The sequence below is a fragment of the Kogia breviceps genome, chromosome 18 (assembly GCF_026419965.1).
Source record: "Kogia breviceps isolate mKogBre1 chromosome 18, mKogBre1 haplotype 1, whole genome shotgun sequence".
In the NCBI taxonomy this organism is placed as follows: Eukaryota; Metazoa; Chordata; class Mammalia; order Artiodactyla; family Physeteridae; genus Kogia; species Kogia breviceps.
Window position 1 is genome coordinate 11,113,437 of NC_081327.1, and position 21,079 is coordinate 11,134,515.

The window sequence follows — 21,079 nt, forward strand, 5'->3', positions numbered from 1 at the left end:
TTCACAGGCTCTACCACTTAGAATTTGTCTTAGGAGGTCTGAGGGACAGGACCTCTATATTCATCCTCCCAAGTGTTTAGATGCACAGTCAAGGGGAAAACCACTTATCCAGAGGAAAGAATACTGAACTGGAGGACAGACCAGGTTAATGCCTGAGATGACAAAACGGCATTGGTTTCACCAGGAACGTGAGCAGCTGATGGAAACTGGGGAAACGGCTGTCAAAGAGTTAAGTTTCCCCAGCAGCACTCAGGTTCCCTTCCCGCTTAAATGACAACCCTCCGTGTTTACAGGGCGCTAGGGTTTTCCAACTTGCTCTGGTATCCGCTCTCTGATGAATGTCACTCAAAGTCCTCTGAGGTATTAGGGCAGGATTATTCCTCCCTGAAGAGAAGCTCAGAGAAGTAGAATGAGTTGCCCAGAATCTCACAGTTAGAGCTGAGAGCAGATCTTCTGTCTCCAAACCAGCACCCTCATTCTAGAGCTCTGCTGTTTCTCACATCTGAACTAACACTGGCTCTGGATGGCGCCGGGCAGGAATTCTGTGAAGGTTAAGGCAGCCTCCCAATACTGACTGGAAGGCAGTATCCAACAGGCCCTCCAAAGACTCACATGTGTCGATGGCAACAAGGGTGTCATCAAAGTCATCTTCATCCTCTTCAGCGGGAGGCTGAGGAGAGCGGCCCCTGTGTCATAAAGAGGTATGAAGTTACATGAGAACGGACAGACAAGGGAAGAAGAGAACTGAAGGTTCTGCTTGAATTTACAAGTGGCCTCCAAGCTGCTTCCTGGATTTCAAGTTCTTGCCACAGGGGTTAGCAAAAGAACTCTGGAACCTTATATCCTTGCAGTGAGAGCAATGACTGTTAACTCCTAGGGTAGGGTCAGGGACTGAAGAGGGCCTGCTCTGCTAACGAGGGCCATCAGAATCATTTAGAAAGCTTTTCCAAGAAGACTCTTCTCTCACACCCCCAGATTCTGATCCACCCCTTTACACGCTGAGAATTACCTCCATGCTGAACTCTGTTACCAGTGGGAGGCTATGGTAGCCCAAAGAGTACTGGGCCAGGAGTGGGAATCTGTAAGAATTTAGATAAACCTTTTATTACAATTTGTCCATATTCCAGGCTTCCTAAAACTCCACATCTGAAAGGATTTGAAATGACCCATTTTTTTCAGTCTCTTTCTCTTTAAAAGTGTCCTAGATTATGAACAAGAGTCACTCCTACCAAAATACTAAAAGGGACTATGTGAAAATACTGGTGGTTTCCAACATATGGGAATAAGGGAAAGGGGTGGAAGTGTGGAGTCTAATGTTCAGCATCCTGCCTGGGACAGGCTGGATGACCTCAGCCCACCATATGCTCAGACCAGGTACACTGTGCCCATCTAGTTCCTGGCACTCCCCCAGTAGCAGGCTTCCCGCTGGCGGAGTGCCCTTCTGACCCTGCCAGTCCAAGGCTAGCACAGAGCCTGGTACAAAGAGAGAGATCATCACACGGTAAGTCTATCCTAGGAAGCTTTCTCTGTCACCCCTGAATGAAAGCAAGTGCTCTTCCTCTGCTCTCCATCAGCAAGTAGCTCTAAGCCTCTGTTCTATGGGGGTAGTAGGAGAAACTCATAAGAGGTGGGTTCCATCTCCTGACTTTAGTCACAGCCATGAGACCCAGGCTCTGCCTTAAACAGTCACAAGCTATTTAGAGGATGGACTCCACCAGACAGGAAATAAAATGTGTCAGATGACCAGCCCAGATGGATAGAGAAGGAGTGATCATTCCTAGTTTCCCTGATTGGAAAAGGCTTCACACAGGAGCTGAAGGTGGGAAGGAGGAAGGGGTAGGTCTGGGCCTGGGGGCGAAGGGAGGGGGAAGGTTTGTCAGGGAAGGGAAAAGGAAATGACCAGGGGGAGGCCACTCCCACCCATGAGCTCCTGACCCTCACACAAAACCCACTGTCCAAATCACCTGTGCCTCCAGGGTCTATCCCAAGGGTAGGCACGTGTGAAAGCGCTGTGAGTGCTGATAATGAATGAATGAACAGATGGCTGGACGGGGTGTGTTTCGGAGTAGGTCAGGAAATAAATCTTCCTTTCAACTGAGGGATGTCAAGCAACCGTTAAGGACAGAACACTGTGCTGGACTGCAGGGCAGTGGGGCAAAGGACTGAAAAGGCAGGCTGGCATCTCACATGTGTTTGAACTTTACCCTGAAAGTAATGGTAAGGGAAGAACTGAGGGAAGGACCACATATTTAGCAAAGTTGAATCTGGTAGTGAGTGCAGGAAGAACTGGGAGAGAATGTGAGGGAGGGAGAACTCTGCTCTGCCCCTCCCGGCTAGTATGAAGGTGCCAGTGGGCACCAGGCTACAGACATAGAGACCTACTGGAAAAAGGGTGACCACTGCCTCACAGACCCACCTCCTATCCTCTCGGTGCTCGAAATAGCCCCGTCCCCGGTTTTCTTCGTAAGGCCTCTTGCGACTCTGGAACTGCTGTCTGTCTGGTTTGAGTTGAGATGCTTCGGGTGGGAGGAAGCTGGTGGGTGCTTCTTGCTTCATCTCTGTCTTCACTTCTACTGTCAGGACAAATCCAGATGGTCAAGACACTCAGAAACTGCTCAGCTATCACTTTTCTGGTCCCCTTTACCTCAGGAGATACTGGAAGGATCCTGACTATGGTGATGAGGTCTGGGCACAGGGATCTTGCTGAGTTCAATGGAAGCCTGCTGAGGGAGCCAAGACGGCTGTCCTGGAGAACAGGGCTAGAATAAAGGGAGGCTGGGGATGGCCATCCAGGCACATCAGCACCAGCAGTTGATGGGGTAACAGATGTCAGTCAGGTAACTCGCAGGCTTCGTGGGGAGGGAGAGGGGACTTCAGCACTAAACAAGGACAAGCTCGCTGAGGGCCTACCCAGACGAATGACTGCCTTGGCTACCTTGCCAAAGGCCCCATGAAAGTTGGCAGCTACCTTGGCCTGTACCAAGTGGGAGGGAGCCCCCCAAACTTCTAAGATTCCACAGTTCCACATTCTCTAATTTCTCCTCTCGAAGAATCTCTTCACTTCAGTTCTTACAAAGTTCCTTCAGTCTAGCAATGGAGGGGAGAAAGTCAATTCAACAGTGCTGTGGTCCCACAGCTAACTCTACTAGCTTTAATCACTCTATTACAAAGCCCAGAATCATTCCAGAAGGGAGGGTCTGCCGTTAAGCCAGCCCACAGGTGTGATGGCCTCATTAAGTCACACCACAAATAGGAAGTCAGGATGGGATAACATGCTGTGGACCACGGGAAAATCCCAGTCTCAGGCAGACTCCAAGAATCCGTGCCGAAACCCATGGATTCCGTCTAGCCTCATCTCTCTCACAGCATCTATGGATGCTGTGGATCACTCACATCTAGACATTTCAGCATTCAGCTCAAGCCCACCTCGATCACTCCCTGGCTTTGGCATGCAGATCAAATCTCTCCGAGAAGGCTCCTTGTTTGCTAGGGCAGAGACAGTGCTCACTCACCTGAAGAGAACGTCCACGGTTCCCAGCACAGCGCTGGGCTCACAGGACGCCTTGATAAATGTCTGCACGGGAAATACTCTCCTTGGGCCAAATGATCCCACAAGTCTCACAGAGCCTGACACAAATCTACGGTTTAACCTACATTCATTAAAATCCTAAGCCACCCACAAGAAATGTCTGGGGATTTCACTTTGTGGATGAACCAGAATGGAATCAGATAGAACCAGCTAGATTCAGTAAGAAAAGGCACTGGGGCCAGAGCACAGTGAAAAGAGCACAAGACTGGGAGCCAGTCCTGGCTGTCATTACTCAACGGTAGGACCCTGCTTCCCCAATACTAGGACACTACTGGTGAGGAGTGCTGCTTACTGACCAAGAGCAATGGCCCAGAAGCCAGTTTCCTGGTTCCAACCCCGGCCCTGCCACCTCCCCCATCTGTAAAATGGGAAGACAGCTACGTTACAATTGTGTTTCCCAAACTGGCACTACAGGGAACTTTGTTCTACAAAGACACATTTACATGTTTGGGAAATCCTGGGTTTAAACAACGTGACACAGAGTTTTTCCCAATCCAGGACTTCTCAGCATCTTTAATGCTCTAACGAGCACAGTGACTCTCCCAGAGGTGGAAGAGAATACGTTGCATTTTTCAGATGCGTTTGTCCAAGGAACCTTTCTCTGAGAAGTCCCTAATAATATCTCCTGGAATGATATTCTTCAGAACATGGGAAACACTGGACTAGATTTAGAAGGTCCTTTCTGGCTTCCACATTCTAAGATTCTAAGTAAGACTCAAATATTGGCCTCCAGGTCTCAACTCTCTAGGATGTTGGTACTAACATCTGAAAACATACCTTGAAGACTCCCCTCTCCTAACACTTTGGAGTGGGACTAAGTTCTTTCCTTCAAAAAGACCTTGCCAGGGCTTCCCTGGTGGTGCAGTGGTTGAGAGCCTGCCTGCTGATGCAGGGGTCACGGGTTCGTGCCCCGGTCCGGGAAGATCCCACATGCCGCGGAGCGGCTGGGCCCGTGAGCCATGGCCGCTGAGCCTGCGCGTCCGGAGCCTGTGCTCCGCAACGGGAGAGGCCACAACAGTGAGAGGCCCGCATACCGCAAAAAAAAAAAAAAAAAAAAAAAAAAAGACCTTGCCAGAGTGACAAACCCAAGTGGAATGCCCCAAAGAAAGATGCAAAGTCTCTGGGAAGATAGGCACTAGGCAGAAGGTAAGGGCCACCCACACATAGATTCTATTTCCTTCACGAGAGATAGATCATGTGCGCTTTCCTACCTGGGCGATAGGCCTGCTGCTGCTGGTCCATTTCCAGCGTTCTCCTCTCGTAGCCTGACTCGTTCTCCTTCTTGATGACCTGCGTCTCATAGAATTGGTTCTGCATGGTAATATTGTCCATGACATCTTAAAACAAAAAATGGCCAGTTAGAAAGGTGTCTCTTGGGACTAGAGGTAGCTTTTTAATGCAAAACGACACCATCCTCACTGGGGACAATTAGTCTGCCAGAGGCTAAAAGGTATGATAACACCCTCAGATGGAAACCCACCTGGGCCATCAGGGGCCCCAGCTGCCTGAGGACATGATCTCTTGACCCTCAAAAGGTTGGAGATCTATCTGTGATTGGGTTCTACAGAATTCCAACATACAAAAAACCAAATGAAGAAAAACTGCTCTGGTTGAAGCAAGGAGATGGGACAGTCAGAGAAGGGGTCTAGCTTGACCTCGCCCTCTAAGTCCCCACTAGGGTCGGGGGTAACTCCACGGACACCTGGGATTCCACAGAGCACAGTTTAAAAATTACCAGCCTAGCTGTTCTCTGATGTGGTATAATGCTTAGAGTTACCTTTAGGGTACAACCTTTAAAACTCTTCAGAGCACAAACCAGTCCTCTGTCCGACCCAATTCACTACTCCCACCTGCATAGCCAACCCTCTTTAAGAATCTCTTGCACCCTGCAATAGTTGTAAAGATCAGGGGTAACCATCTCAGTTAAAGAGGAAATGGGGGAGGAAGGAAAGGAACTGTTAAGAAAACAGGAGTCATGATAATAGTGGCCTTCAGGCTCATTAGGGATAAATCCTAAAATATTTGGAGTTAGGTGGGAAGGGTTTCAGGAAGGTGTCTTGTGGGTCCAGGAGGAACTCAACTGAAGGGTGGCAAGAATAACAATATCAGGGAATTCCCTGGAGGTCCAGTGGTTAGAACTTGGCACTTTCACTGCCAGGGCCAGAGTTCAATCCCTGGTTGGGGAACTAAGATCCCGCAAACTATGTGGCACCGCCAAAAAAACAAGAAAGAAAGAAAGGAAAAAGAATAATAACATCAACTATTTATGAAGTACATACTACATACCAGATGCTGGGATACACCCGAGAATAAGCTCGCCCCACTAAAACCTTCAGTTTAGTAAGACAACACACGTTAAACAAATATGTAAGCACAAAAATTATGATTGGGTTAAGGGCTATGAAGAAGTACCAGGGGCTAAGATCAGGGACCCAGAAAGTAAGAGATAAGCCTTGACTCAAAGGATACATAGGTGATGATAATTCAGTGACGAGAATGGAGAAAACATTCCTGGGGTTGGGATGACACATGTGAGATCTCAGAGGTGGGACTAAAACCTGAAACTCCCTCAAGAACCTTGTAGGCAAACCCAGAGAGAACTCTGGAAACCTAGAGTTAGTAGTAAGCAGGTTCTCCACCCCAGGGGCAAGCTTTGCTAGGTGCCCCCAGAGCCCTACTAGTGGCTGTGCCAGGACTAGTGAGGCAGAACCACAGGGAAGGGCAGACTATTCTGCTGCTTGCTAACTGATTGGATCCTTTCTCAGAGGACAAATATATCTGGGCACAAACCAGGTGCGGCCAAAGGGAGGAAAGTCACAGATCATGTGGTCTGCTACACGTCTGTTTACCAGGATTGAAGGAAGGGTTGGAGGGGGGCATAAAAAGGGACCCAAAGGATTTTGTTGTAAGGGGTAGGGGAGAAAGGAAGACACAGAATAACCCCTTAATTAGAACACAAGGGACCCTTTCAAACCATTTTCTTTCTTCCAGGCTCCAAGCACAGTGTTCTTCTCGCCACGGAAGCCTCCATCTCTCTTTCTGAGAATCTCCTGTGCTCACAGAGGAAGCCTTGCTCAGAGAAGCTATGGTTCTGGGGCTCTTCTCCGCTCTCTAAAACATCCACCTCCTAATAATAGACAGGTCCAGTGCTAAGCCCCTTATGAACGTAATCTCATTCATAACAACCCTGGGGGGTGGGGACACTATTATTATCCCAATTTTACACACAAGGGATCCAGGGCTCACAGAGGTGAAGCGACTTGCCCAAGACAAAATCTGAGTCTAGAATCTATGCTCTAAAGCACATCACTTTTCTTTGGAGCCACCTCTAGCCATTGGCCCTTCTTCCTAGGCATTCCTGCCAGAGTCTCGCCTGCCCTAGGCAGGCACACTGGGCCACTCTTTCCTTCCTTCACAGGTCTCTGCCATGGGAAGTACTTTTTCCAGCATCTGAGTCCTAGACAATCACTCTCCACCCCAAATCTACCCTCAGATTGCCCTGCTCCAGGAGATTCCATCTCTCTTCAACAAGTAAATACCCAATGCCAACCCCCAATCCAGTCTCTTCTCTGACCCCCTTGCTCTCCCCATTTCCTTAGCCCTATGGCTGAGAATACCCTCTTTTCAGAGAAATAACACAAACTCTGAATGCCAGAGTCCTTTCTACTTACTCTTCAACCTCTCCGATCCCTGTCCTGCTAGAAAGCCACCCTTTTCTAACTCCAGATTTAGTCCCTCCCATACCGGGGTCACCTCCCTTCAGAAAGTAACAGATCTACTCCATCCCCTCTCCTTCAGAGTCACACCAGCTACCCCTTGAGGCCCCCTCCAATCCCTGAGCACAAAAATAACTGCTTCTGGGGACCAAGGAGCCCTCTTGTGGAGACGCTCATCCCCATAAACACTCCCCCCTACTCCACCCTGAGGTCCCCAGCCAAGTCAACAGGTTTTCTTTCACCCTACACACTCTCCCCTCCCCTGTATTTGACAGACCAGCTACACACTCCTGTGCTGGACACAAGGATCCTCTATCCCCTAGATACTCCATCGAGTATCTACTTGTTATCTACCCCACCCACCCCCAGCTACCCTTGTTCTCCAAACATCCCATACTGTTAATCTAAGACCATTCAGCAGTAGCCACTGCGTTATTTGCTCTCAGAGTCTTCCCAGCTCTAGACCTCCAGGTCTCTCATCCAGTGAAGCATTCTTCTCTCCTCCACCAGCTTCTGGACATCAAGGTTCCATGTACCTCCTCTACAAGTCAACCAGAAGGTGCCCAGATTGCCAGCATCAAATGCCCAGGTTGCCCCTGCCTCAAGGTTGGCCTTTCAGCCCCAGATCTGGGTCCCCCAGGCCATCCTCAGCCAGATGGATGTCCCCCCTAGTGCAATCACGTGGTGGTCTCCCACATCCCCTAAGTGCTCCCCAATCAAACACCAGAACACACAGTCCATCAGACCCTCCCCGGCCAGACACCAGCCCTCCATTTTAACCAACCCATAAGAATTCTCGGTACCCCATCCAACACCAAACTCCAGGACCCTCCATCCTCAAAACTCTCCTAGCCCTGAAAACACGGCTCCCAAAGCCCAGCCCATAGACTGGGCTAGCATGGCTCCCAAGCCTACCCAGCTGTAAACCCTAAGATCACCATTTCCAAGATCCTCCTCAGCCCCCCGATGGAAAACCTCCTGTTCTTCCGACTGTCTCCGGCTCCAGAAACCACGGCTTCCGGTTTCCGAGCTCTAGACTCCGGAATCCTCTACACCCCCGGACCTTCCTCATCTCCGAAACCGAGAGCCCCCACTCCAGTATCTCCCCTGCACCGAACGCCAGGATCCACCCTCCGATCGGCCTTGTCCCCAGATCCTTTTCAGCGGCGGATGGCGCGATCCCCCGATCCTCAGATCGTCTCCCCGACCTCAGGCGCCGGGATCCCGCGTCCCACAGCCCTTCCTCGGCCCGGACTCCGGGCTCCCCGGCCCCCGCCCCGCGCACTCTCACAATGTCCGTCCGGCCCCGAGTAGCCGCCGGGCTCCGGGTGCGGCTGCAGCCCGGGCGGCGGTGGCTGCGCGGTCCCCTCCAGCTCGGAGCCCCCCTCGGTCTCGACCTCCTCGTTGTTGTGCCCAGGTCGCCCCGGTTCGTCGTCGGCCTCGAGCTCCCGCTCGTCGTCGGGCTCCTCGGCCTCCAGCGCCGCCTGCAGCCGCTCAGCAAGCTCGGCCTTGAGGCCGCGAGTGTCCAGGCCGCGGCGCTGCAGCTCCTCGCGAAGTTCGTTCACCTTCAGACGGCGTACATCCATGGCCCGGGCCCCCGGGGCGGCCCCCGAGCCCGGCCCGGCCTCCCAGGGCTCAGTCCCCCTTAAACCTTTCCTGTCAGGAGGCGAAGGGGGAAAGGGGGGGGGCCCACTCCAATGGCGGCGGCGGCGGCTCAAAATGGCCGCCGCCACCGCCTCCCCCTTCCTCCGTGGTCCCGTGCGATGCAACACGGGTGCCAATTGGCCGTCGCATGAGCGCAACGGGCGCGGGCCCAGGGGCTCAGCCAATCAGAGCGCGTCTTTCAAAAGAACGTCAATGAAAGGGCTTAGGAGCTGCCGGGGAGGAAGCGTTGGCCTACGTCGGAGCTGGGACCTAAGCGGGAGGGCGGGAAAAGGAGGGAGGAGGAGCGCGCGGTGATTGGGTAGTGCCCGCGCGCCCGCTCCCGTAGGGTCAAATGAGGGAAAGGGAGTAAAGATTTGGACCAATCAGTGATGAGATCTCAGAATGACCGCCCCCACCCACCCACGCCTTTCCTGTGCGGTCCTTTCATCAAACTAGTGTCTCTGTAACACATATCTTGATTGGTCTAAATCTCCCGCCCCTAGAGGAGTCCAAGCGGGTAAAACCACTAGAAACCAATCAAATGGAGGGTCAGTAGACACTCCCGCCCCCCTTTCAAGATTGCCTTTAGGAAACCGGAAAGAGATGAATTCATTAAGGACCTGCCCCTTGCCGTTAGGGCGGTTTCAAAACACTGTCCACCAATCTGAGTTACTGTCTTATCTCACTAAAGCTAGTACAGTTGCATCCTTTTAGGAAAACCTACCCAGATTGGCCATTCTGGTTATGGTCGGCCTTACGAATATTGCTGTAGAGGGAAGTATACGAAATCGAGATTAAGTAGATAAATTAAGCTTAATCTGGAAGAAACTCAGTTGCCTTTATGAAAAGCAGCCCTTTGACTTCAGAGAATCCTGAAGTTTTGAAAATAGAGGCTAGACTCACAGCGGGAGAAAAGTTGTAAAGGGAATCGCACTCTCTCCCCTTTGATAGCACACATCTCACGGGGCGCCTTTTTATAGCTGCGCTACCGTCTTCCTCTATGATTGGTATCTTACGTGGAATGGGCACTCTGCACGCGATCATAGAGCCTTCCCTCCGGAAAGCCCTCCACAATTTCAGGGGTCTCTACCCCACATCCTCTAAACTGCTGTTCAGTAGATCTGCCTTTTCGGTGTCTATATTGACAAGCTCAAACACACAGGTCCGTAGTTAAGCCTCACTCTACTAAACTCCACAGAGTTTCACAATGTCTAACACTGCACCACCTGTCGCCTCTAACTCAAAAGACACAAAGCTTCTGTAAGGTACACTATCGAGATACACAATGCAAACGCCCGCTGCCCACTGAGCCGTACCTAAAGCCCACAAAAGCCACACAAAACCTCTACCTAGACAAAGGCGCACACACAACACAGATAAACAAATGGCGTGTGCGGGATCAGAAGCATCAGTTCAGGGGATAATACACCAAACTTCGGTGTATTTGAGCCCACTAAGGTCGCCACAGGCAGGCGGCTTCAAATGATAAAGACACACAGGACACTTACACTACAAGCTTACACCACGGCAACCTAGACACACAGCACCCACTCAGAAGCGGGACAGACACTCACGTGGGCCCGTAGGTTCCAGTCCAGACACCCCGCCCCTCGCCCACGTCCGACTTCCTCTCTCCTCCCAGCTTCCCACAATGATTTGTTCTAAAAAAGTTTGTGGCCCGGATTGAACTGTTCTCGGTTCGCAGGAGCCACCACCGGGGGGCGTCCGGGCGCTGCCAAGGATTCCTCCATCTGCTGCTGGACACACCCAGGAACTTGTGCCTGCGATGCTTGCAAAACATAGTGGGCTTGTCTTGGCAGGAGTCCCTTTGTGGGCTCGTGATTAACGGAGGTGCTCTGTGCCTGTGTTTCTATGTGAATCTGAACGTTTGGGTCTGTGAGTGCCCTATACGTACTCTGTATGTCTGAGTATTTGTGTCTGTATCTGTTACTGTAGTTTCTTCCTATTCCTGGTGACTGCCTGCCTGTGCATGTTTGTAAACATGTTTGTATCTGTGTAATTTTGTGTTTCTCTGTGTCTGAATTTGTGTCTCTGTATTTGTGACCAGATGTGCTTGAGTGTGTACATTAATTCATGGGTCTGTTACTTTGGAGAGGGGTAGGGTCTCTGTGTGACCCTGTGAATATCTATGTGCCTATTCCTCACTAGGGGTTTCAGTGAGTCTGCTTTTGTTTGCCTGTCTTTTTGTCTACGTATATGTTCATTTCTACCCTCTTTAGTGAGGGGAGAACTCCAAGACCCCACCAAACCCTCCTTTTTACTGGGGAAACTGAGTTGCCAGGGAGAGGGGCCATATGACAGCTAAGTGGAGACAAGAGGAGACAAGCATGGTTACAAAGTTTTATGTGATCTGAGCCCCTCTGGAGGTTTCATAGTCCACACTCTGTTCAGGGGGCATAAGGGACTGGCTCAGGGGGGCAGCATGGCTCCAAAGGAGGGGGTTTGTCCTTTGGGGAAAGGAGGCATCCTTAATGCATTGCACAGGCTTGAGGGGGCACACCCCACATGAGGGGAAGAGGAAGCAGAGGTGGCTAAGAAGGGAAGGATAAAACTATCCCACAAAGGATAAAACTATAAGTTTAAAACCTTGGAATTATATCTTAGAATTCTAGACCTGTAAACTTTTAGAATCTTACAACATGTGAATCTTAGAACTATAGTGCCTAGAATCTTACGACTTAGAACTGTGAATTCTTGGCTCCTTAACTAAAATCCTAGAAAGACAGAATGCAGCATAGAACTTAAAGGTGTCCAAAATTAAAAATGATTAAAACTTTGGCATCTGGTTAGTCACCACCAACTGTAGAGTCTCAGCATAGATGCTGAGGATCCAGAATCTTGGACCAATAGGATCTAGAGTGCCTTGGAACACAGAACAGAACAACATTAGAATCTTAGAGTTTAATAATCTAGAATCTTGAAGCATATGATCTGGAATCTTAGACACAGAGAATCTAGGTTCTTAGACTAGGTCTTGGAACATTGCATCTTAGAACATTAGACCTTAGAACCTCCATCTTTAGACTCTTAGAACTTTCTAATTGCAGATTCTAGCATTTTCGATCTTTAGGATCCAGAATCTCATAACAAAAGTTTTGAGGATCATAAAGGCTTAGAACCTATAACTGACCAGCATTAGAATCTTAGAACTTGAGAAGATCAAATCTTGAAGCTTTATGATCTAGAGTTTTACAGCCAGAGAAATTATACTCTATGAGGCTCGGAACATCAAATTCTAGAACATCAGACCTTAGAACCTCCATGTTTAGAATTGTAGAATTTTTACAATTGTAGAATCTTACACCCTAGGGATTCAGAACCCTAGAAAAATAAAATCTAGAATCATAGAGCCTTAGATCCTAGAATTAGAATCTTAGTGCTTTAGAACCTAAAATCTTGTGGGCTTTATCAAGAATCTTAGAACCAGAAAAGTCTAGAGCCATAGAATCTCACAGCCTTAGAATATAGGCCTTAGAACTTCATGTCTAGAACCTTAGCACTTTAGAATCAGAGACTTTGGAATTTCAGGTCCTTAGAATCAGACTCATCTTTGAAACTTAGAACCTCTGAATCTAGACTCTTTAAACCTTAGAATCTAGAATCTTGGAATGTTAGACCTGGGAGGACCCTTAGGGATTGCAATCCAATCCCTTCCTTTTACACATGGGGACACTAAGGTGTGGAAAAGGGAGAGGATCTGTCTGGGATGGAATGGGTAGGAGGAGAGGGCTAAGGCTGGGGGTAAAGCCTGGAGTAGGAAAGTGAGGGGGGGGTCCCCCAGTGGCAGTGCCTAGCTTGGGTCCTGAGAGGGAGTCCCAGGTGGAGGGTTGTCTCAGGCGCCATCCTCCTGCCCTGGGGGTGCTGGGGAGCTCCTATCAGCAGGCAGGGCAGGGCTAGGAGCTGTAGAAGGGCAGAGGACATAGCGTCCAGCAGGATGGACCTCAGCAGCGGTGAGGCAGCTGCAGGAATCCTTAGGGTCAGGCTGAGTTGGGGGGTCAGCTCCTCCAGCAGCTCCAAGTGGTTCAGGATGACCCCCACCCTCATCCATGTTGACATAGAGGATTTCATCTGGCTCCTGGGCAGGGGGCAGGGCCTTCAGCGTATTCTCCAGATCTTCCCGAAGCTCTGCAAAACTCGGCCGGTCTCGGGGGTTTAGCTCCCAGCACCGGGACATCAGGGCATACCTAGGGTAGCAAAATGAGGAGTGGGAGACTGAACAGGGGAGCATTCTGGGAGTTTGGGGGCATTTTAGGACACTCAGAGGACTGAGGGTATTACAAGGGAGTGGAGGGAACTGTAACAGTTCGGGGGGGGGCATCTATGGGGACTTGGGAATTCTCAAGAGTTTCTGAGGTGGGTCCTGGGACAGACACTCAGGAAATGGAAAAAGTCTTGGGAAATCTCTCTGGGTAGGGGGTGATGTTCTAGTGAGGGTTTGCTAGAGTAAAGCTTCCCAGTGTGGTTCCCCAGAACAGACTCTAGCATCAAAGCTCTGCAAGCTGTATTGGTTTAAAATATGTACTCAGGGACTTCCCTGGCGGTCCAGTGGTTAAGACTCTGTGCTCTCACTGCAGGGGGCACGGGTTCGGCCCCTGGTCTGGGAACTAAGATCCCGCATGCCACACAGCATGGCCCAAAACAAACAAACAAACAAATAAATAAAATTAAATATGTACTCAAATTGTTTGACATTCCTCCCTTCAAAAGATGGAGGCTACCTTCCCTCCCCTTGAGTGTGGGCTGGATTTAGTCACGGGATTCTGACTCGGCAGCAATGATAGTGTGTGTGATTCTGAGACTAGGTTGAAAAGGTATTGTGGATTCCTCCTTGTTCTTTCTCTTGGAATGCTCATCTGGGGGAGGCCAGCCGCCATTTCATGAGGAAACTCAAGCAGCGCTATAGAGGGGTCCACGTGGCAAGGAACTGAGGCCTTCTGCCACAGCCATGTAAGTGAGCCACCTTGCAAGAGATCTTCCAGTCTCAAACTTCAGATGGCTTCAGCCCCAGCTGACATCTTGACTGTAACCTCATTAGAAACCCTGATCCAGATTACCCTGCTAAGCAGTTCCCAGACTCCTGACCTTCAGAAACCATGCGAGGTAATAAATGCTTGTTGTTTTAAGGTACTGGATTTGGGGGATATAGATAACTAATACGCCAGCCGTGCAGCCTTTGGCAAATGATCTTCCCTTGACGTGGGCCTCAGTTGCACATCATCTGCATATGGGAATAATAAGGGTGCCAACCCACTTCATATGGCTGTAGTAAGGACCAAATGACTTAATGCACGCAAAGCACTTAAAACCATACCTTCTAGCAAATTCTATAGAAATGTTAGCTATTCTTACTGCCCTCAGCTCTTGGAGCACCCAAGGAGGACCTGGAGAGTCTGAAGCCCCAGGCTCTCCCCTCCTGACCCAAGCAACATCTTCTCTTTACCCCCAAAGTGCTTTTCTCTGTGTGTTCCATGGGACAGCAAAATTTGATAAGCACCGCCCTAAAGCATTCTGAGAACGTCTCAGAGGAGCCTGGCGAGCTTGGAGAAGCTCATTAGAAGGGTTTGGCAGAGGGCTCTGGGTGTTGAAGAGCACGTGGGAGGAGTGCGGGCGCTCAGGAGTCTGGGAGGAATTAGAATTCTTTGCAAGTGGGGACGTGTCATTATTCACTGCCCACGGATACCTGGTCAGGGTAGGGGTGTCGCTCCAGCCTGTATTCCACACACAAAGCAAAGGAGGAAAGGGCACCTTTTGCTAATTCATACCTCCTGGGCTAACAGGGGTTCTGTGGAGCATGGGTGAGGGGTCAGGTGGGTTCCTCAAGTCTGAGGGATTCTGTGGTTTTAGAGGGTCCTGGATATGTCAGGGCCATGTGGGGTGCTCAGGGTTTGGGGATATAATCTGAGATGGGGGGAGGGGATCCCTAAGGGTCCTCACAGTCCATCCAGACAGTCCACAGGCTGCTTCAGGCGGTTTCCCTGGCGCAGGTAGTCATAAATCTCGCTGTTCTCCACTCCTGGATATGGGGTTTGGCCTCGAGTGGCAATCTCCCACATTGTTACCCCAAAGGACCACTGTGGTGGGGCAGAAGGGAGAGAATTTAGGGGGGTCTCTCCTGCACGGACGCCCTCACCCAACATACAGATTCATGGGTAGCCCCACACTTACATGTACACAGCTATCTTTGTGGGTGCATCACAGCTATTCACAGAAACACTTTGGTACAGGTACACACTTACGGAGGCAACTTGTGTGCACACGTAGACCTGCCCACCCGTGCAAACAATTATACGCTCCACGGACACGTGGTCTCGGGTCACCCTCCACACCCTGGCTATACACATGTATACACTTACCATTGCCTCTCCCAACCTAAACTGTCTACATATCCCATGTAGCAACCTGTCACCATGCACCCATGGACCTATGCATGCCCCCAGCATGTCCACGCCACCGTTCACAGATGTCCGCCACACATGGTCCATGTGGCGGACCCCTGCGCAGGGAAGCCCTCACGTCCCTGTGAGCCCAGGTCTGGTGTGAGATGATCGGGCCACGCCCTCCCCCTGCTCCCCACTCCTGCCAGGGGTGCACGTACCACATCGCTCTTGCTGGTGTAGACGCGGTCAGCCAGGCTCTCGATGGCGATCCACTTGACTGGCATCTTGGCGATGCGTCCCTGGCGGTAGTAGTCCCCGTTGTAGATCTTCTTGGAGAGCCCAAAGTCCGCCACACACACCGACATGTTCTCGTTCAGCCTACCAGATTGGGGAGAGGAATGGGGTCACGGCATCAGCCCCCTCCACCAGGAAGCCTGCCCTTACTCTCAGACACGTCTCCATCTCTTGCCCTGGCTGTCCTGCTTGGGGCTGGGGATCAGTCTCCCCGCCTTGCCCCAGACTGGGAGGGAACCGTGTTACTTCTTATACCCTCTGTAAAAGGTGGGTGGGAAAAGGGCTACTATGGGCCTTCCCAGCTCTGACTTTTTGCCAGATTCTAAGGTCCTTCCTAGGCTCCTTGGGTTGGAGTCTCTGACTTTTTTTCAACTGTGTTTTTGAAGTATACTATATACACAGAAACATGCACAAATCTTAAATGAAGAGCTCATTGAATTTTTTTAAAAATAAATTTATTTTTGGCTGCGTTGGGTCTCCGTTGCTGCGCGCGGGCTTTCTCTAGTTGCGGCGAGCGGGGGCTCCTCTTTGTTGTGGTGCCCGGGCTTCTCACTGCAGTGGCTTCTCTTGTTGCAGAGCACGGGCTCTAGGCGCGTGGGCTTCAGCAGTTTGGCTCGTGGGCTCCAGAGTGCAGGCTCAGTAGTTGTGGCTCACGGACTCAGTAGTTGTGGCACACGGGCTCAGTAGTTGTGGCTTGCGGGCTCTAGAGCACAGGCTCAGTAGTTGTGGCGCACGGGCTTAGTTGCTCCGTGGCATGTGGGGTCTTCCCGGACCAGGGCTTGAACCCGTGTCCCCTGCATTGGCAGGCAGATCCTTAACCACTGCATCACCAGGGAAGCCTGAGCTCACTGAATTTTCATAAACACACCCAGGTAATCAGAAACAGAACATCTTGGGGCATCTGTTCAATGGAATACCACACAGCAAAGAAGAACTACTGATACGTACAATGGCATGGACTAATCTCAAAACTTCATGCTGAGCAAAATAAGCCAGACACAAAGGGGTCAAAATTGCGATTCCACTTACATGACATTTAAGAAGAGGTGACAGAAGTTGATGGGGACAAAAGTAAAGAATAGTGGTTACCCCTTGGGGGCAGTGATTGGGAAGGGCAGGAGAGAGCCTGTCAAGGGCCTAGAAATGTTCTTTATCTTGATCTAGTGGTGGTTGTTTCCATGGGTCTATAGACACGTAAACATTCATTGAACTGCATGCATAAAATGTGCATATTTTCGTGTATGTAGAATAGACATAGATTTTTTTAAATGAGAAAGAAAGATTACCGGTCCTTCCTTCCTGGCGTATAATTACCCCTCCTAGGGTGATCAAGATCTTCACTTCTAGCAGAATGGATTACTTGTGCTTGTTTTTGTGCTTTATATAAATAGAAGATTCCCTGATTCCTGCACCTGAGTTTCTGGGATTCTGTTTTTTTAAGAATTGATGATTTGGGGGACTTCCCTGGTGGCTCAGTGATTAAGAATCCACCTGCCAATACAGGAGACACGGGCTCGAGCCCTGGTCCGGGAAGATCCCACATGCCGCGGAGCAACTAAGCCCATGCGCCACAACTACCGAGCCTGCGCTCTAGAGCCCGCGAGCCACAACTACCAAGCCCGAGTGCCACAACTACTGAAGCCCGCGTGCCTAGAGCCCGTGCTTCACAACGAGAGAGGCCACCGCAATGAGAGGCTCACGTGCAGCAACGAAGACCCAACGCAGCCAAAAATAAATATAAATACATTAATTAATTTTTAAGAAAAGAATTGATGATTTCTACCCAGGGTGATGGACTTGGGTAATGACCAACCAGAACAGACCCTGGAGGCCCCTAATGTGCTAGGAGTTAACCTTTAACTGCTGTGTCTGGGGGGAGGGGGCTGGAGATGGGTGATACTCAGACATCTAAGCTGCTGGCTGAGGAGCACATGGGAAGCTTGGGGAAGTGGCCAGTTGCCAACTTGCCAACAGGTAAGGAAGTATTTTAACAACTTAACAGAAAATGTGACAGGTGCACAACAATTGATTGTCCGCCCTGATTTTTGGTGTCACTTGTTACATTGTGGGCTTGACTAGGATCAGCCCACGTTACAGAAATAAAAGAACTTCCATTTTGACTGAGTCTATTCATGCCTTTAGACCTCCTTTCCAGTTTATAGGGAATAAAGGCAACCCAGGAACAGGGCAAATGCCACCACAAGGAAACAGACACATGTTATACATGGGACATCCTACAAGACAACTGGCCTGATCTCTTTCAAAAGAATATGCCACAAAACTATACACAGGTAGTGGTAGTGGAGGGTAATTCTAGATTAAAAGGGACCAAAGGGGTACAGCAACCAAACACAATCTGGGAACTTTGCGTAGATCCTGGTTTTGGGGGAAAAAATATCCCAAAAAGACATTTTGGAGGACAATCGGAGGAACTGGAACATGGATTGGATAGTAGGTTGTGTTATACAGAATTATTGTTAATCTTCTTAGGTATGATAACAGAATTGTGATTGTTTAGGCATAAGTCCTGATTTTAGGAGATACCTACTGAAGATTTAGGGGTGGAATGTCACCATCTTGGCAACTTACTTTCAAATGGCTGAGAGGAGAGAGAGAAGGAGAAGAGAGGACAAATGTGGCAACATCTCAACAAGGAGGAGATACGGGTGTTCATTGCACAATTCTTTCAACTTTTCTGCAGATTTGGAATTTTTCAAAGTAAAAATTTGGGGGGGTGTGGAATTCCCTGGGGGTCCAGTGGTTAGGACTCCGAACTTCCACTGCAAGGGGCAGGGGTTCGATCCCTGGTCCCGGAACTAAGATCCCGCATGCCCTCGTGGTACGGCCAAAAAAAAAAAAAAACAACCTGGGGGCGGGGTGCGTAATAAAGACATTTGTGAACATTTGCATGTCTTATAGAAGATTCTCTGATTCTCTTTTTTTTTTTTTTTGGCTGTGCTGCGTGGTTTGTGGGATCTTAGCTCCCTGACCAGGGATTAAACCTGGGTCCTCAGCAGTGATAGTGCAGAGTCCTAACTACCGGACCACCAGAGAATTCCCAAAGATTCTCTGATTCTCCAGCTCCTATTTCTGAGTCCAAGAGTGTAATGAGACTAATATTCTAAGCCTGTGTGTACACACACACATACACACACACACACACACCTCGCTCTCACTTTAGCCCTGGTTCCGGCCTATTTTCTGCTTTGGCAGGGGGTGTGGCCTCTTTATCCAGTGTGGCCCCTCCCCAAGGGTAGCCCCAGGTAAGACACTCAGCATGAAGGGGGGACAAAGATGAGGCTTAAATGTCACCACCCTCATCGGTCACCTCTGCCCTTTTGCTCACCACATGCTACCCACCGAGCCCTACCTCTTGTCACTTTTCTTCACATCCCGGTACTCCTTCAGGATCTCGGTTCAGGGCCCACCTCCTCCAGAAAGCCGGCCCCAGCCTCCTCGCTCACCTCTCTATTCCACTCCTGAGCTCTGACCTGCCTGAAGGCTGTGTGTTTCTAGTGCCCTCTTCCATTCTGGGAAGGAGGGCGGGGCGGGGCGGGGGGCTGGGCAGTGTCCCGGAAGGAGGGGCGGATTCCTGGAAGGGTGGAAACTCACATGCAGTTCCTGGCGGCCAAGTCCCGGTGTATGAATCTCTTGGTACTCAGATACTCCATGCCACTGGCAATGTCTGTCATGAACTTCACCAGCATCTGAGTGGGCAGGAACTGGGGCGGCCGGGGCAGGAGGGAGTAGAGGTCAGCAGAGTCCCCGAGATCTATCCCTCCTTCCTTCCTCCCTCCTAGCTCTGCCCTGCGACGCTTTCCCAGGGCTCCACGAATTAATTCCCACCCCTTTCTAACACGGCCCTATGTCATCCCCTCCTGCCTTCCTCTCTGTCTTGATCTCCTACTGTCCTTGCCCTTGACATATGCTCCAGCAGGGAGCTCCCTTTCTGGTCTTTAAACAAGCCATGCTGGTTCCCACCTCTGAGCCTTTGCACATGCTGTGCCCTCTGCTGGGACAGCTTTCTCCCAGATCTCCCCACCTCCCACCAGCTGGCTCCTCCTTCAAGTTCCCCTCCTCAGTGAGACCTTCCCTGTTCACCTAAATGAATTGCCTGGCCTCCCTGTCACTCACCCTGCTCTATTTCCTTCCTAGCACTTAAATTATCCTGCTTATTTATTTAACTTATTTATTGTCTGGTCCCCCCACTGGCAGACAGCTCCATGCAAGCAGGCTCCTGGTCACCTTGGCCTTCCCAGTGTCTGAGCGGCGCTGGGTACCTGGTAGGTGGTCAGTGAACACTTGCGGGCCAGACAATAAAAATGCTCTCACCACTGGCTGGTCCCCAAGCCGGGAATAGAGAAGGAAACTGTGTAGGTCTCCGTGTTTCATGAAAGGTAAAATGACCACGGGTTCCGGGAAGCCCTCTCGTTCAGAACCCTGGAAACAGACGCCTGAGTGCCCCCAGGCAGCCCTGTCACTGGAGTTGGACAGAAGGGGAAGCCACCCCCTCTCTCAGCTCTGTCTCTCCCTCCCCCGCAAGTCTGGCCTCCAAATTGCTGAGGAGGGGGTGATGGACCCAGCGTCAGAGAAGCCATTTCCAGCACTGTTCCCAGGGTGCTTTCTCGAGCCCTCCTGGGGACCTCAGATATTTCTGGGAAAGGTCAGATGTCACATTCCAAGCTGAGGGAGAGAGGAAGGGGGGAACTCGCTGACTCTCAGGGAGCGGGGAGGGGGAAGCCTGGAGGGTAGATTTTCGCAGTGCCCAAGGGAGGGGTCTGCTCTCTGCTGCGGCCTCCACGGGGCCTGTCGACCCCCTAAACCTGCCCTCCCTCACCGATGAGCTTCATGACGTTGGGGTGGTCGAATTCTTTCATGCAGACGGCTTCGCTCAGGAAATCCTCCAGCTCTGACCTTGTGCAGATGGCAACTTGGGGGGAGAGAGGAAGGTGGATGAGGAGGAGGGGTGGGGAGGGAGGACTCTCTCCCTTGTCCTCCTCGGCCTCGTCACCATCATCCTCCTCTTCTTTATCAAACGAGATTTGTAAGTACCAGCTGCTGCATTCAGCACTTTACATCTATTAACTCATTTAATCCTCTGAGGAGCTTCTATTACTTTCCCCATTTTATTTTATTTATTTTCGTTTTCAAAATTATTATTATTTGTGTGTGTGTGTGTGGTACACGGGCCTCTCACTGTCGTGGCCTCTCCCGTTGCGGAGCACAGGCTCCGGACGCGCAGGCTCAGCGGCCGTGGCTCACGGGCCCAGCCGCTCCGCGGCACGTGGGATCCTCCCGGACCGGGGCACGAACCCGTGTCCCCTGCATCGGCAGGCGGATTCTCAACCACTGCGCCACCAGGGAAGCCCAACTTTCCCCATTTTGAAGATGGGGAGGGGCTTCCCTGGTGGCGCAGCGGATCCGCCTGCCAGTGCAGG

General features: G+C 50.7%; 2 protein-coding genes across 9 annotated transcripts in view; both read right to left on the minus strand.

The window, feature by feature from the left end:
- HNRNPUL1 (heterogeneous nuclear ribonucleoprotein U like 1) overlaps positions 1-10,596 on the minus strand; it is a 35,865-nt gene extending 25,269 nt beyond the window's left edge. The window contains exons 1-4 of one of the 8 annotated variants that reach the window (XM_067019700.1): positions 10,524-10,596; positions 4,801-4,926; positions 2,417-2,570; positions 613-686 (exon numbers count right to left, since the gene is read on the minus strand). In XM_067019700.1, coding sequence (XP_066875801.1) covers positions 613-686; positions 2,417-2,570; positions 4,801-4,921 — 349 coding nt within the window. In that variant the 5' untranslated portion in view covers positions 4,922-4,926; positions 10,524-10,596. Of the gene's footprint in view, positions 1-612; positions 687-2,416; positions 4,428-4,656; positions 4,757-4,800; positions 4,927-6,563; positions 6,717-8,596; positions 9,220-10,523 lie in introns of those variants that run through there. The other 7 variants (XM_059045336.2, XM_059045334.2, XM_059045335.2 and 4 more) reach the window with 7 other exon arrangements.
- A 700-nt stretch (positions 10,597-11,296) lies between these two features.
- The window catches only part of AXL (AXL receptor tyrosine kinase), a 32,339-nt gene continuing 22,556 nt past the window's right edge, over positions 11,297-21,079 (minus strand). Inside the window, exons 15-20 of the mRNA XM_059045316.2 lie at positions 20,479-20,571; positions 19,974-20,095; positions 19,254-19,363; positions 15,566-15,725; positions 14,905-15,041; positions 11,297-13,154 (exon numbers count right to left, since the gene is read on the minus strand). Of these exons, the coding sequence (XP_058901299.1) occupies positions 12,803-13,154; positions 14,905-15,041; positions 15,566-15,725; positions 19,254-19,363; positions 19,974-20,095; positions 20,479-20,571 (974 nt within the window). The 3' untranslated portion in view covers positions 11,297-12,802. The remainder of the gene's footprint in view (positions 13,155-14,904; positions 15,042-15,565; positions 15,726-19,253; positions 19,364-19,973; positions 20,096-20,478; positions 20,572-21,079) is intronic.